The sequence below is a fragment of the Scylla paramamosain genome, chromosome 25 (assembly GCF_035594125.1).
Source record: "Scylla paramamosain isolate STU-SP2022 chromosome 25, ASM3559412v1, whole genome shotgun sequence".
NCBI classification, from domain to species: Eukaryota; Metazoa; Arthropoda; class Malacostraca; order Decapoda; family Portunidae; genus Scylla; species Scylla paramamosain.
The window spans coordinates 19,024,949-19,040,892 of record NC_087175.1 but is presented as its reverse complement, the minus strand read 5'-3'; the positions used below and the strand labels follow the sequence as shown (position 1 = coordinate 19,040,892).

General features: G+C 44.9%; 2 protein-coding genes across 2 annotated transcripts; both read right to left on the bottom strand.

Moving 5' to 3' along the window:
* Positions 1–3,303: 3,303 nt before the first annotated feature.
* LOC135113301 (cuticle protein 21-like) lies at positions 3,304–5,168 on the bottom strand. The gene is made up of 3 exons (XM_064028516.1): positions 5,129–5,168; positions 4,600–4,746; positions 3,304–3,684 (listed from the first exon to the last, which is right to left on the bottom strand). The coding sequence occupies exons 1-3, from the start codon at positions 5,138–5,140 to the stop codon at positions 3,394–3,396; spliced, it is 450 nt and encodes a 149-aa protein (XP_063884586.1). The 5' UTR covers positions 5,141–5,168; the 3' UTR covers positions 3,304–3,393.
* Positions 5,169–12,155: 6,987 nt separating this feature from the next.
* LOC135113300 (cuticle protein 21-like) lies at positions 12,156–13,996 on the bottom strand. The gene is made up of 3 exons (XM_064028514.1): positions 13,960–13,996; positions 13,431–13,577; positions 12,156–12,536 (listed from the first exon to the last, which is right to left on the bottom strand). Exons 1-3 carry the CDS (start codon positions 13,969–13,971, stop codon positions 12,246–12,248), a joined length of 450 nt encoding a protein of 149 aa, XP_063884584.1. The 5' UTR covers positions 13,972–13,996; the 3' UTR covers positions 12,156–12,245.
* Positions 13,997–15,944: the final 1,948 nt, after the last annotated feature.

Genomic DNA, 15,944 nt, shown 5'->3' with positions numbered 1-15,944 from the left:
TTTGGCTTTTCTTTGTATTCCTTTGTATTCCTCCTCCTCCTCTTCCTCCTCCTCTTTCACCTTAGTGGAGAGGCAAGGTCTATAAATGGTCATGGAGGAAAGGTGTCCTCACAGCATGACTGAAGAAGAGACGCAGGCATGAGTGCGGCCATGAGACAAGGACAGCAAGTTCTCCTTCCTCCGCACTTGAGCAAATTTGGAGAGAGAACGGCGCGGCACGGCACTCCTATTCCTTCTCCTCCTTGTATTCCTTCTTCGACGTTGTGATTTGTCGTTGTCGTCATCTTTATATATTGGTCGTTGTTATTGTTGTCGTGTTCGTCGTTAATGTTGATGTCGTCGTCATCGTTTTAATTGTATTTGTAGTTGTTGTTTTTTTCATTGTCGTGATCGGTTTCATCGTCGTTTTCGTTGTGGTTGTCATCATTGTGGTGGTCATTGTTGTTGTCATCGATGTTGTCATTACCGTTATTGTTGTCGCCGTCATCGTTGTCGTCGTGTTCGCTGTTTTCTTTCTCGTTGTCATTGTCGTTGTGGAAATTCAGTCTTTCAAATAAGTGATCTCCCGACTCTTTTTTTTTGTTCCTCAACACCGACCTGCCCTAACCCTGGTTGCCTTCGCTACACCATCCCGCCAGTCTCCTGCAGCCACGTTTGTACTGTACCAACACACTCACTCATGTCAGTCAGTCCCTTGAGCCGCGTGATCCTGTTGGTGGGTTGCCTTGAATGAATTACTCGTAGATAATCAGTCATTCGGCCACTCCACTTTTCCTGTGTTCAGTAACATCCTTAAAGGTGATTTTCTACCAGCCGATAATTCGGCCATCCTTCGCCACTTTGCACTCTTTCTTCCCAACACTCGACCCTTTTCTGCAGCTCTCTTCTGTGTGTGTCACCTCAGCCTCTTGTTCATAGTTTCTGTTTCGCTGTTGTAGATTCTCGTCTTCTGGTTCTTATCCTCGTCATTTTCGGTGCTGTCCTTGTGCTTGTCGTCGCTGTCGTCCTCATCGTCGTCGTCTTTATTTTCTTCCTCCTCTTCCTCCTCCTCCTCCTTCTCCTACGCATTACGCGTAGGACGGGCGGGGCTGCTGATAGGACGGAGAGGGGCCCTGATTGGAAGGGACTGGGACCTGGTATGACGGTGGTGTGTGGTGGGGTGCATTTATGGGTGTGGAAGGCAGCTTGTATTGTGGAGAGTTGGGTGCGCCACGTGTGGAGTATTGGGTACACGAGGTGCAGTGGGTGCACGCCAGGAGGGAGGGTGTACCTTGAGGGCCATGTCGGGGGGCTGAGGTGCGTTGAGGAGTGGTGGCTTCTCTACCTCTCGGCCCGCTTATATAGTGGTGGAATGGAATGGAAGGAATGGGCACTGATTTTAGAGGCCGAGAATGAGGTTAGGAGATGAAGATGTGAAGGGAAGTCACGAGGAATGTAAGGAAGGAGGTGGGATAAATAGGATGAACTTGGAGGGAGAGAAAGGACCAGGAATAAATCCACGTGGCGTGGTGTTGAGAGGTCGTGTCGAGGCCAGAATGTTCCACTTTTGTTTTTAGAAAGTGACACGACTTTTGTGAGAAATTGAATGCATTTTCTTCGGGCACTTGAAGTTTTCTGTCGCATCATCATCATTATCATCATCATCATCATCATCATTATCATCTTCATCGTCATCATCATCATCATTATCATCATCATCATCATCATCATCATCATCATCATCATCATCATCATGACCATTATCTTCTAACATTACCTGGCTTAACAAAGGCTTCCTTCAAACTTACCTGGTTATCTCTCTGGTCTCCATCTGTTCCACGCCACCCTATCAAAACTCATCTCTTTATCAGCTCCCCGTCTCCCCTTTCTGCTTTTACCGTCTCCAGGTTGTCAGTCCCTTACTCCAACCGTCCATCTGTTATCTGTCTGGCGCGTCATGTGTCCTGCCCTTGTCCACTCTTCTCTTTGACTTGTACAGTTAATGTCTTCAATTTTGGTCTGCTCTCATACTGATGATGTTCTCTTTTCATCTATTATTTTTGTGATAGGCATTGTTTATTTTTTTCTTTTGTATTCTTTGAGGGAAGCTGGAAGTTTCATTACGCGAAGACTCATGTGACTCTTGGTTTCTGACTCAAATGTTAAAACTGAATATCTGTCTTTCTCTGTACTGATGGTGATATTTTGACAACACTATTAACAGTGGGAGATTTTGTCACTTCGGCCAGCAGTTATTCACTTATTTATATTTCTTCCGATCTCTATGTCCAAACAGCCTCGCCCATAGGCTCCTCGTGTTTCCTTTGCCCTGCTTCCCACTGCCCAACAACGCTGCGCTGTTGTGCGGTTCCAGACAATTTTTTTCCCTTCCTGTGTGTAACTGTAACTCACTCCCCCTGTCATCCCATTCCTTCAGTTATATTATCTGACTCGCTCTCGTGGTGTTTTGAATGAATGAATGAAATACGAATGTACACGATTGGTCCAGCCTTTGCCACCTCGCTGTGCCCTCCCAGCCCTTCGTCCCTACTTTGCAGTGCCCTTTCCAACACCTCGCCCTTACCTCGCAGTGCCCCTTGCAGTCCCATGCCTGTATCCCTCACTGACTCTCCAAGCCCGTCGCCCCATTCCTGCAGTGCCCCTGCCAGCCCTTCTCTCCTACCTCGCAGTGCCTCTACCAGTGCCTCTCCCTTACCTCACACTGTCTTCGACAATGGACCTAGACGGCTTGTCATTGCAGGTTCCAGACTTGCTGCCACTGTTTCTTGGTGTTTTTCATATGGTCCTCTTCATTGTTATTTTGGCATAATTCTTCTCGTCTTTCATTTATTCTCCTTATGAAAACATAATTTTGTTTAATACAATGCTGGTCGAGGCACTAACGTTGGTATAGTGTAGTTTAATCCCTACTTTAATTTTCGGCTTGAAAATTTCAATATACACATTTCCTTCAAGATACTTGATGGTGTTTTCTGTTTATAGTGTCATGTTTACAAACAAGAGGTCGGACTGAATGAAGCCCTTTTCTGTTCTTTTTCTGTTCTTCCACTCATAGTTCATTACGAGGAACAAACAGCTAAACACACAAATCCTCGTTCTAGATCGTCTCGCTCCTGGTATCTGTTGTCATGCATTTCAGGAAACATGTGACGACCCGATGGGACGGCACAGGTTGGTGCGATTGGGCGGAACGTGGCGAGGCTTTTGGCAGGATGCGAGGTGGAGGGTTGGTGGGGAGCTGGGAAGGGAATGTATGGAGAGTTTGGTAGGGAATTCGAAGTGTAGGGTGAAGGAAGGAGAGTGTTTTATCGCATTCGTTTATTGCTTTGTACGTACTGGTATAATGGAGTATTTACAAAGACGGAAAGACTTGGCCGTCACGAGGGTGGAGCATTACGCGTAGGACGGGCGGGGCTGCCGGTAGGACGGGGCGGGGGCCTGGTAGGAAGGTGCGGAGCCGTAGCCCTGCTGTGTTGGGTACTGTGCCTCTCCCTGGTAGTTGACCTGGGCCACGAAGCCTGAGTCGCCGTTGACAGTGTAGGTGACCTCCTGCAGGCGGCCGTCGGGCAGCTGCACGTAGTAGGATCCCTGGGTGTCGTAGCCGTCGCGGGTCTCCTGGTGGCCATTGTCGTTGCTGGAATAGTCGTCCTTGACGTTCCAGCTGAAGTCATACTTAGGGGGACTCTGTGAATGGGGAGGGAGGAACGGTGAATGAGTGAGTGTTTTTATTTTATTTATTTTTTTTTATGTAGGAAGGACACTGGCCAAGGGCAACAAAAATCTAATAAAAAAATGCCCACTGAAATGCCAGTCCCATGAAAGGGTCAAAGCAGTGGTCAAAAATTGATGAATAAGTTTCTTGAAACCTCCCTTTTGAAGGAATTCAAGTCATAGGAAGGTGGAAATACAGAAGCAGACAGGGAGTTCCAGAGTTTACCAGAGAAGGGGATGAATGATTGAGAATATTGGTTAACTCTTGCGTTAGAGAGGTGGACAGAATAGGGGTGAGAGAAAGAAGAAAGTCTTGTGCAACGAGGCCGCGGAAGGAGGGGAGGTATGCAGTTAGCAAGATCAGAAGAGCAGTTAGCATGAAAATAGCGGTAAAAGACAGCTAGATATGCAACATTGCGGCGGTGAGAGAGGCTGAAGACAGTCAGTTAGAGGAGAGGAGTTGATGAGACGAAAAGTTTTGATTCCACCCTGTCTAGAAGAGCAGTATGAGTGGAACCTCCCCAGACGTGTGAAGCATACTCCATACATGGACGGATAAGGCCCTTGTACAGAGTTAGCAGCTGGGGGGGTGAGAAAAACTGGCGGAGACGTCTCAGAACACCTAACTTCATAGAAGCTGTTTTAGCTAGAGATGAGATGTGAAGTTTCCAGTTCAGATTATAAGTAAAGGACAGACCGAGGATGTTCAGTGTAGAAGAGGGGGACAGTTGAGTGTCATTGAAGAAGAGGGGATAGTGTTCTGGAAGGTTGTGTCGAGTTGATAGATGGAGGAATTGAGTTTTTGAGGCATTGAACGATACCAAGTTTGTGTGTGTGTGTGTGTGTGTGTGTGTGTCTGATTTCAGTGCATGCGTATAAGGGACTCACCACTGGCTCGGGTGCATTGTAGGATGGCGCGGGGGCGTTATAGGATGGGGCGCGGGCGCTGTAGATGGGGGCAGGAGAGGGAGGAAGCGGCCTATAGGAAGTCGTGTCGGCGAGGGCGACTGCCACGAGGGCGGGCAGGAGGACGAGCTGGTGGAGGAAGAGGACTCACTGTGGTTGGGAGGATGCGTTGGGAGGCGTTGTTGGCGTGTGTGGCAGTATTGCCATGTGTTGTATTGGCCGTTGGGGGCAGTGTGTGTGGGGCGTTGGGGGCAGTGTGTGTGTGAGGCATGGGGACGTTTGTTGTGGTGTTGTTGGTGCGTTGTGGCGTGGTCGTGGGAGTGGCTGTGAGGAAGTTTGTTGTGGTGGTGTTAGGCCGCTGGGGCTTGGTATTGAGGGAGGTGTGTTGGGATGTTGTGGAGTGCATGTTTGAGTGTTAGAGGCAGCTTTTGTTCTGGAGTATTGGGTGTGGGACGTGTGGAGTGTTGGGTGCATTAGGTGCTGTGTGTGCACGCCAGGAAGGAGGAAATACCTTGAGGGCCATATCGGTGAATGAGGTGCGTCGGAGACTGGTGGCTGCTTTACCTTTCGGCCCGCTTATATAGTGGCGGCTGCGGGGGCGTGGCGTTGACGTCACGAGGGCAGAGGAGAACGTGGGTAGGAGAGGACTTATTTTTGAGGCAGAGAAGAAAGCACAGAGGAGGTAACAGTGTCAAGGTGAGATAGGAGGAAAAAAGGAACAGAGACAGATGCAGAAAGTGACCCAGCCTGTACTTAATTAAAATTTGGACAGCTTGCAGCGCTGCTTTCACATTCCTCCTCCTCCTCCTCCTCCTCCTCCTCCTCCTACTACTACTACTACTACTATAACTACTACTACTACTACTACTACAACAACAACAACAACAACAACAACAACAACAACAACAACAACAACAACAACAACAACAACTACTACTACTACTACTACTACTACTACTACTACTACTACTACTACTGCTACTACCAGTACTACTACTGCTACTACTACTACTACTACTACTACTACTACTACTACTACTACTACTACTACTACTACTACTACTACTACTACTACTACTAGTACTACTACTACTACTACTATTACTACTACTACTTTTTTTTTTTTTTTTTTTTTTTATGTAGGAAGGATACTGGCCAAGGGCAACAAAAATCTAATAAAAAAAATGCCCACTGAAATGCCAGTCCCTAAAAGGGTCAAAGCAGTGGTCAAAAATTGGTGGATAAGTGTCTTGAAACCTCCCTCTTGAAGGAATTCAAGTCATAGGAAGGTGGAAATACAGAAGCAGGCAAGGAGTTCCAGAGTTTACCAGAGAAAGGGATGAATGATTGAGAATACTGGTTAACTCTTGCGTTAGAGAGGTGGACAGAATAGGAGTGAGAGAAAGAAGAAAGTCTTGTGCAGCGAGGCCGCGGAAGGAGGGGAGGCATGCAGTTAGCAAGATCAGAAGAGCAGTTAGCATGAAAATAGCGGTAGAAGACAGCAAGAGATGCAACATTGCGGCGGTGAGAGAGAGGCTGAAGACAGTCAGTTAGAGGAGAGGAGTTGATGAGACGAAAAGCTTTTGATTCCACCCTGTCTAGAACAGCAGTATGAGTGGAACCCCCCCAGACATGTGAAGCATACTCCATACATGGACGGATAAGGCCCTTGTACAGAGTTAGCAGCTGGGGGGGGGTGAGAAAAACTGGCGGAGACGTCTCAGAACACCTAACTTCATAGAAGCCGTTTTAGCTAGAGATGAGATGTGAAGTTTCCAGTTCAGATTATAAGTAAAGGACAGACCGAGGATGTTCAGTGTAGAAGAGGGGGACAGTTGAGTGTCATTGAAGAAGAGGGGATAGTTGTCTGGAAGATTGTGTCGAGTTGATAGATGGAGGAATTGAGTTTTTGAAGCATTGAACAATACCAAGTTTGCTCTGCCCCAATCAGAAATTTTAGAAAGATCAGAAGTCAGGCGTTCTGTGGCTTCCCTGCGTGATATGTTTACCTCCTGAAGGGTTGGACGTCTATGAAAAGACGTGGAAAAGTGCAGGGTGGTATCATCAGCATAGGAGTGGATAGGACAAGAAGTTTGGTTTAGAAGATCATTAATGAATAATAAGAAGAGAGTGGGTGACAGGACAGAACCCTGAGGAACACCACAGTTAATAGATTTAGGAGAAGAACAGTGACCGTCTACCACAGCAGCAATAGAACGGTCAGAAAGGAAACTTGAGATGAAGTTACAGAGAGAAGGATAGAAACCGTAGGAGGGTAGTTTGGAAATCAAAGCTTTGTGCCAGACTCTATCAAAGGCTTTTGATATGTCCAAGGCAACAGCAAAAGTTTCACCAAAGTCTCTAAAAGAGGATGACCAAGACTCAGTAAGGAAAGCCAGAAGATCACCAGTAGAGCGTCCTTGACGGAACCCATACTGGCGATCAGATAGAAGGTTGTGAAGTGATAGATGTTTAAGAATCTTCCTGTTGAGGATAGATTCAAAAACTTTAGATAAGCAGGAAATTAAAGCAATAGGACGGTAGTTTGAGGGATTAGAGCGGTCACCCTTTTTAGGAACAGGTTGAATGTAGGCAAACTTCCAGCAAGAAGGAAAGGTAGATGTTGACAGACAGAGCTGAAAGAGTTTGACTAGGCAAGGTGCAAGCACGGAGGCACAGTTTCGGAGAACAATAGGAGGGACCCCATCAGGTCCATAAGCCTTCTGAGGGTTTAGGCCAGCGAGGGCATGGAAAACATCATTACGAAGAATTTTATTACGAGGCATGAAGTAGTCAGAGGGTGGAGGAGAGGGAGGAACAAGCCCAGAATCATCCAAGGTAGAGTTTTTAGCAAAGGTTTGAGCAAAGAGTTCAGCTTTAGAAATAGATGTGATAGCAGTGGTGCCATCTGGTTGAAGTAGAGGAGGGAAAGAAGAAGAAGCAAAGTTATTGGAGATATTTTTGGCTAGATGCCAGAAATCACGAGGGGAGTTAGATCTTGAAAGGTTTTGACATTTTCTGTTAATGAAGGAGTTTTTGGCTAGTTGGAGAACAGACTTGGCATGGTTCCGGGCAGAAATATAAAGTGCATGAGATTCTGGTGAAGGAAGGCTTAAGTACCTTTTGTGGGCCACCTCTCTATCATGTATAGCACGAGAACAAGCTGTGTTAAACCAAGGTTTAGAAGGTTTAGGACGAGAAAAAGAGTGAGGAATGTACGCCTCCATGCCAGACACTATCACCTCTGTTATGCGCTCAGCACACAAAGACGGGTCTCTGACACGGAAGCAGTAGTCATTCCAAGGAAAATCAGCAAAATACCGCCTCAGGTCCCCCCAACTAGCAGAGGCAAAACGCCAGAGGCACCTTCGCTTAGGGGGATCCTGAGGAGGGATTGGAGTGATAGGACAAGATAAAGATATGAGATTGTGATCGGAGGAGCCCAACGGAGAAGAAAGGGTGACAGCATAAGCAGAAGGATTAGAGGTCAGGAAAAGGTCAAGAATGTTGGGCGTATCTCCAAGACGGTCAGGAATACGAGTAGGGTGTTGCACCAATTGCTCTAGGTCATGGAGGATAGCAAAGTTGTAGGCTAGTTCACCAGGATGGTCAGTGAAGGGAGAGGAAAGCCAAAGCTTGTGGTGAACATTGAAGTCTCCAAGAATGGAGATCTCTGCAAAAGGGAAGAGGGTCAGAATGTGCTCCACTTTGGAAGTTAAGCAGTCAAAGAATTTCTTATAGTCAGAGGAGTTAGGAGAGAGGTATACAGCACAGATAAATTTAGTATGAGAATGACTCTGTAGTCGAAGCCAGATGGTGGAAAACTCGGAAGATTCAAGAGCGTGGGCACGAGAGCAGGTTAAGTCATTGCGCACATAAACGCAGCATCCAGCTTTGGATCGAAAATGAGGATAGAGAAAGTAGGAGGGAACAGAAAAGGGGCTACTGTCAGTTGCCTCAGACACCTGAGTTTCAGTGAGGAAAAGAAGATGAGGTTTAGAAGAGGAGAGGTGGTGTTCTACAGATTGAAAATTAGATCTTAGACCGCGAATGTTGCAGAAGTTAATGAAGAAAAAGTTGAGGGGGGTGTCAAGACACTTACGGACGTCGACGGAAAGGCAGTCTGACCTGGGGACATTTATGGTCCCCTCCCCAGATGGGGACTCCGAGGCTGGTGTAGGAGTCGCCATGATTTTAAAATTTTTTGAGTGAAGGGTGTGTGTGTTATTAGGTGCTTGTAGTTTTGTGTGGAGGAAGAGAGTTGTCTTTAGAGGGCAGGCCGTGACTACCCCCTTGTGTTGTGAGACACAAAGGGAAACGTTCAGTGAGGTCACAGCTGGGTTTAATGATAAGTTCACAGCACCCCCTGAACAGTGCTTTAGACCTCACTGGGAGTAATTATCGTTTCGGCAGGTGTCTACTGCCTCCTCCTCCTCCTACTACTACTACTCCTTTTCCTTCTCAAGATATCAAGATATCATCCAGGCTTCTTAAAGAAGGAAGTAATGAGCTCGTGAAACCGATTACGATTTTATTGAATAAAACTTTACTAGCGGGTAAAGTCCCCCACGAATAGAAACTAGGAAATGTCACGCCAATCATAAAAAAAGGAAATAAATCTCTCTCAGCCTATTACAGACAGATCAGTCTAACTTTAGTAGTTTCCAAGCTTATGGAAACAATAATCATAGATAAAATTGTTAGATATTTAGAAGAAAATAAAATCATAAGGGACTCGCAACACGGTTTCAGAACCAAACGTTCCTGCTTTACGACCTTACTAGACTTCTTTTATGAAGTATTTAACTCGTATGACGAGACAAAAGCTGTTGATATTATCTACCTCGATTTCCAGAAAGCTTTCGACACTGTTCTCCATAAGAGACTCATCAGTAAAGTAAAAGCTCACGGCATTGCCAGAAACACCCTGAAATGGCTGAGAGACTGGCTCTTTGACAGAAAACTGTGTTGTGATAAATGGAAAAGAATCAGATTGGCATAAGGTAAATAGCGGCGTTCCTCAAGGCTCTGTATTAGGACCAGTACTTTTTATAATATACATTAATGATACTGATGAAGAGATAAATTGCAAAATAGATAAATTTGCAGACGACACCAAAATAACACGTAGAGTAACGTCAGTGTCACAGTGGCAGGAACTGCAGTGTGACCTCAATTAACTAACAAGCTGGGCAGAAAAATGGCAAATGAGATGTAATATAGAAAAGTGTAAAATTCTACATATTGGAAGCAACAATGTTCAGGCGAGATATGTAATGAATAACATGCCACTGTCAAGCACTGATAAAGAAAAAAATCTTGGTGTCGTTGTGTCAAAAGACCTAAAGCCGAATCAACACTTCACAGAAACAGTAAAGACGGCAAATAAATTAGTAGGATTCATTGGAAGAACCCTTGAATTTAAATCAGAAAAGATTATACTTGCCTTATACAACTCACTGATGCGTCCTCATCTAGAATACTGTGTACAGTTCTGGTCACCATACTACAAAAAAGACACTGAAAAACTAGAAAAGATACAGCGCAGAGTCACAAAGATGATTCCAGGATTGCTTAATAAGCCGTATGAGGAATGACTGGAAGAACTAATCCTATTTAGTTTAACAAAGCGCAGGATAAGACGAGACCTAATTGAAGTGTTCAAAATTTATAAAGGATATAGTAACATTGATGCACATAAATATTATACCATTGATCATTCTCACCTAACAAGAAATAATGGATTAAAGATTGTACCCAAACGTTTTAAATCCCACGAGGCCAAACATTTTTTCTTTAATCGTACAGTAAATATATGAAATAATCTTCCTGCAGAAATCGTAAACAGCAATTCTGTTGAATCATTAAAAAAAAATAAAATAGACAAATATTTAATAGCAAATTCCTAACAAGCTCTCTTCTTGTCTGAATAATTATTTTGCAGCACCAGTTTTATTATAAATTGTATTAACTTTCAGATAGGCGTATAGAGTTCACCATAGCGTGAATAGTAAAACTTCCCTTCAACCTTTCCTATGAAAATTCCATGTCAGTTTTTCCATACTGCATGGTACTTTTTCCCAATTATTTCCATGGCAGCGCAAGCTGGAGGGAGTGGTGGGTGGGGAGGAGCCTTCTGCTATGTTGTCCTGTCTCTGTTCCCTGTAGCTAGTTAGAAATAGTTACCAAACAGCCTTGAAAGGACCAAAAGGTCTGTTGGTGTTTGGCTTTTCTTTGTATTCCTTTGTATTCCTCCTCCTCCTCTTCCTCCTCCTCTTTCACCTTAGTGGAGAGGCAAGGTCTATAAATGGTCATGGAGGAAAGGTGTCCTCACAGCATGACTGAAGAAGAGACGCAGGCATGAGTGCGGCCATGAGACAAGGACAGCAAGTTCTCCTTCCTCCGCACTTGAGCAAATTTGGAGAGAGAACGGCGCGGCACTCCTATTCCTTCTCCTCCTTGTATTCCTTCTTCGACGTTGTGATTTGTCGTTGTCGTCATCTTTATATATTGGTCGTTGTTATTGTTGTCGTGTTCGTCGTTAATGTTGATGTCGTCGTCATCGTTTTCATTGTATTTGTAGTTGTTGTTTTTTTCATATTATTATATATATTATATATTATATTATATATATTATATATTATATATATATTATATTATCTGACTCGCTCTCGTGGTGTTTTGAATGAATGAATGAAATACGAATGTAGACGATTGGTCCAGCCTTTGCCACCTCGCTGTGCCCTCCCAGCCCTTCGTCCCTACTTTGCAGTGCCCTTTCCAACACCTCGCCCTTACCTCGCAGTGCCCCTTGCAGTCCCATGCCTGTATCCCTCACTGACTCTCCAAGCCCGTCGCCCCATTCCTGCAGTGCCCCTGCCAGCCCTTCTCTCCTACCTCGCAGTGCCTCTACCAGTGCCTCTCCCTTACCTCACACTGTCTTCGACAATGGACCTAGACGGCTTGTCATTGCAGGTTCCAGACTTGCTGCCACTGTTTCTTGGTGTTTTTCATATGGTCCTCTTCATTGTTATTTTGGCATAATTCTTCTCGTCTTTCATTTATTCTCCTTATGAAAACATAATTTTGTTTAATACAATGCTGGTCGAGGCACTAACGTTGGTATAGTGTAGTTTAATCCCTACTTTAATTTTCGGCTTGAAAATTTCAATATACACATTTCCTTCAAGATACTTGATGGTGTTTTCTGTTTATAGTGTCATGTTTACAAACAAGAGGTCGGACTGAATGAAGCCCTTTTCTGTTCTTTTTCTGTTCTTCCACTCATAGTTCATTACGAGGAACAAACAGCTAAACACACAAATCCTCGTTCTAGATCGTCTCGCTCCTGGTATCTGTTGTCATGCATTTCAGGAAACATGTGACGACCCGATGGGACGGCACAGGTTGGTGCGATTGGGCGGAACGTGGCGAGGCTTTTGGCAGGATGCGAGGTGGAGGGTTGGTGGGGAGCTGGGAAGGGAATGTATGGAGAGTTTGGTAGGGAATTCGAAGTGTAGGGTGAAGGAAGGAGAGTGTTTTATCGCATTCGTTTATTGCTTTGTACGTACTGGTATAATGGAGTATTTACAAAGACGGAAAGACTTGGCCGTCACGAGGGTGGAGCATTACGCGTAGGACGGGCGGGGCTGCCGGTAGGACGGGGCGGGGGCCTGGTAGGAAGGTGCGGAGCCGTAGCCCTGCTGTGTTGGGTACTGTGCCTCTCCCTGGTAGTTGACCTGGGCCACGAAGCCTGAGTCGCCGTTGACAGTGTAGGTGACCTCCTGCAGGCGGCCGTCGGGCAGCTGCACGTAGTAGGATCCCTGGGTGTCGTAGCCGTCGCGGGTCTCCTGGTGGCCATTGTCGTTGCTGGAATAGTCGTCCTTGACGTTCCAGCTGAAGTCATACTTAGGGGGACTCTGTGAATGGGGAGGGAGGAACGGTGAATGAGTGAGTGTTTTTATTTTATTTATTTATTTTTTATGTAGGAAGGACACTGGCCAAGGGCAACAAGAATCTAATAAAAAAATGCCCACTGAAATGCCAGTCCCATGAAAGGGTCAAAGCAGTGGTCAAAAATTGATGAATAAGTTTCTTGAAACCTCCCTTTTGAAGGAATTCAAGTCATAGGAAGGTGGAAATACAGAAGCAGACAGGGAGTTCCAGAGTTTACCAGAGAAGGGGATGAATGATTGAGAATATTGGTTAACTCTTGCGTTAGAGAGGTGGACAGAATAGGGGTGAGAGAAAGAAGAAAGTCTTGTGCAACGAGGCCGCGGAAGGAGGGGAGGTATGCAGTTAGCAAGATCAGAAGAGCAGTTAGCATGAAAATAGCGGTAAAAGACAGCTAGATATGCAACATTGCGGCGGTGAGAGAGAGGCTGAAGACAGTCAGTTAGAGGAGAGGAGTTGATGAGACGAAAAGTTTTTGATTCCACCCTGTCTAGAAGAGCAGTATGAGTGGAACCTCCCCAGACGTGTGAAGCATACTCCATACATGGACGGATAAGGCCCTTGTACAGAGTTAGCAGCTGGGGGGATGAGAAAAACTGGCGGAGACGTCTCAGAACACCTAACTTCATAGAAGCTGTTTTAGCTAGAGATGAGATGTGAAGTTTCCAGTTCAGATTATAAGTAAAGGACAGACCGAGGATGTTCAGTGTAGAAGAGGGGGACAGTTGAGTTGTCTGGAAGGTTGTGTCGAGTTGATAGATGGAGGAATTGAGTTTTTGAGGCATTGAACGATACCAAGTTTGTGTGTGTGTGTGTGTGTGTGTGTGTCTGATTTCAGTGCATGCGTATAAGGGACTCACCACTGGCTCGGGTGCATTGTAGGATGGCGCGGGGGCGTTATAGGATGGGGCGCGGGCGCTGTAGATGGGGGCAGGAGAAGGAGGAAGCGGCCTATAGGAAGTCGTGTCGGCGAGGGCGACTGCCACGAGGGCGGGCAGGAGGACGAGCTGGTGGAGGAAGAGGACTCACTGTGGTTGGGAGGATGCGTTGGGAGGCGTTGTTGGCGTGTGTGGCAGTATTGCCATGTGTTGTATTGGCCGTTGGGGGCAGTGTGTGTGGGGCGTTGGGGGCAGTGTGTGTGTGAGGGATGGGGACGTTTGTTGTGGTGTTGTTGGTGCGTTGTGGCGTGGTCGTGGGAGTGGCTGTGAGGAAGTTTGTTGTGGTGGTGTTAGGCCGCTGGGGCTTGGTATTGAGGGAGGTGTGTTGGGATGTTGTGGAGTGCATGTTTGAGTGTTAGAGGCAGCTTTTGTTCTGGAGTATTGGGTGTGGGACGTGTGGAGTGTTAAGTGCATTAGGTGCTGTGTGTGCACGCCAGGAAGGAGGAAATACCTTGAGAGCCATATCGGTGAATGAGGTGCGTCGGAGACTGGTGGCTGCTTTGCCTTTCGGCCCGCTTATATAGTGGCGGCTGCGGGGGCGTGGCGTTGACGTCACGAGGGCAGAGGAGAACGTGGGTAGGAGAGGACTTATTTTTGAGGCAGAGAAGAAAGCACAGAGGAGGTAACAGTGTCAAGGTGAGATAGGAGGAAAAAAGGAACAGAGACAGATGCAGAAAGTGACCCTGCCTGTACTTAATTAAAATTTGGACAGCTTGCAGCGCTGCTTTCACATTCCTCCTCCTCCTCCTCCTCCTCCTCCTCCTCCTCCTCCTCCTCCTCCTCCTCTTCCTCCTCCTCTTACTACTACTACTACTACTACTATTACTACTACTACTTCTACTACTACTACTACTACAACAACAACAACAACAACAACAACAACAACAACAACAACAACAACAACAACAACAACAACTACTACTACTACTACTACTACTACTACTACTACTACTACTATTACTACTACTACTACTACTACTACTACTCCTTTTCCTTCTCAAGATATCAAGATATCATCCAGGCTTCTTAAAGAAGGAAGTAATGAGCTCGTGAAACCGATTACGATTTTATTGAATAAAACTTTACTAGCGGGTAAAGTCCCCCACGAATAGAAACTAGGAAATGTCACGCCAATCATAAAAAAAGGAAATAAATCTCTCTCAGCCTATTACAGACAGATCAGTCTAACTTTAGTAGTTTCCAAGCTTATGGAAACAATAATCATAGATAAAATTGTTAGATATTTAGAAGAAAATAAAATCATAAGGGACTCGCAACACGGTTTCAGAACCAAACGTTCCTGCTTTACGACCTTACTAGACTTCTTTTATGAAGTATTTAACTCGTATGACGAGACAAAAGCTGTTGATATTATCTACCTCGATTTCCAGAAAGCTTTCGACACTGTTCTCCATAAGAGACTCATCAGTAAAGTAAAAGCTCACGGCATTGCCAGAAACACCCTGAAATGGCTGAGAGACTGGCTCTTTGACAGAAAACTGTGTTGTGATAAATGGAAAAGAATCAAATTGGCATAAGGTAAATAGCGGCGTTCCTCAAGGCTCTGTATTAGGACTAGTACTTTTTATAATATACATTAATGATACTGATGAAGAGATAAATTGCAAAATAGATAAATTTGCAGACGACACCAAAATAACACGTAGAGTAACGTCAGTGTCACAGTGGCAGGAACTGCAGTGTGACCTCAATTAACTAACAAGCTGGGCAGAAAAATGGCAGATGAGATGTAATATAGAAAAGTGTAAAATTCTACATATTGGAAGCAACAATGTTCAGGCGAGATATGTAATGAATAACATGCCACTGTCAAGCACTGATAAAGAAAAAAATCTTGGTGTCGTTGTGTCAAAAGACCTAAAGCCGAATCAACACTTCACAGAAACAGTAAAGACGGCAAATAAATTAGTAAGATTCATTGGAAGAACCCTTGAATTTAAATCAGAAAAGATTATACTTGCCTTATACAACTCACTGATGCGTCCTCATCTAGAATACTGTGTACAGTTCTGGTCACCATACTACAAAAAAGACACTGAAAAACTAGAAAAGATACAGCGCAGTGTCACAAAGATGATTCCAGGATTGCTTAATAAGCCGTATGAGGAACGACTGGAAGAACTAATCCTATTTAGTTTAACAAAGCGCAGGATAAGACGAGACCTAATTGAAGTGTTCAAAATTTATAAAGGATATAGTAACATTGATGCACATAAATATTATACCATTGATCATTCTCACCTAACAAGAAATAATGGATTAAAGATTGTACCCAAACGTTTTAAATCCCACGAGGCCAAACATTTTTTCTTTAATCGTACAGTAAATATATGAAATAATCTTCCTGCAGAAATCGTAAACAGCAATTCTGTTGAATCATTAAAAAAAAAATAAAATAGACAAATATTTAAAAGC

What these genes read in the sequence shown, in the direction of transcription:
- LOC135113301 (XM_064028516.1), bottom strand. An exon ending in ACAATGCACCCGAGCCAGTG is followed by an intron (nt 3,685 to 4,599) that starts GTGAGTCCCTTA and finishes CCCCATTCACAG; the next exon opens with AGTCCCCCTAAGTATGACTT.
- LOC135113300 (XM_064028514.1), bottom strand. An exon ending in ACAATGCACCCGAGCCAGTG is followed by an intron (nt 12,537 to 13,430) that starts GTGAGTCCCTTA and finishes CCCCATTCACAG; the next exon opens with AGTCCCCCTAAGTATGACTT.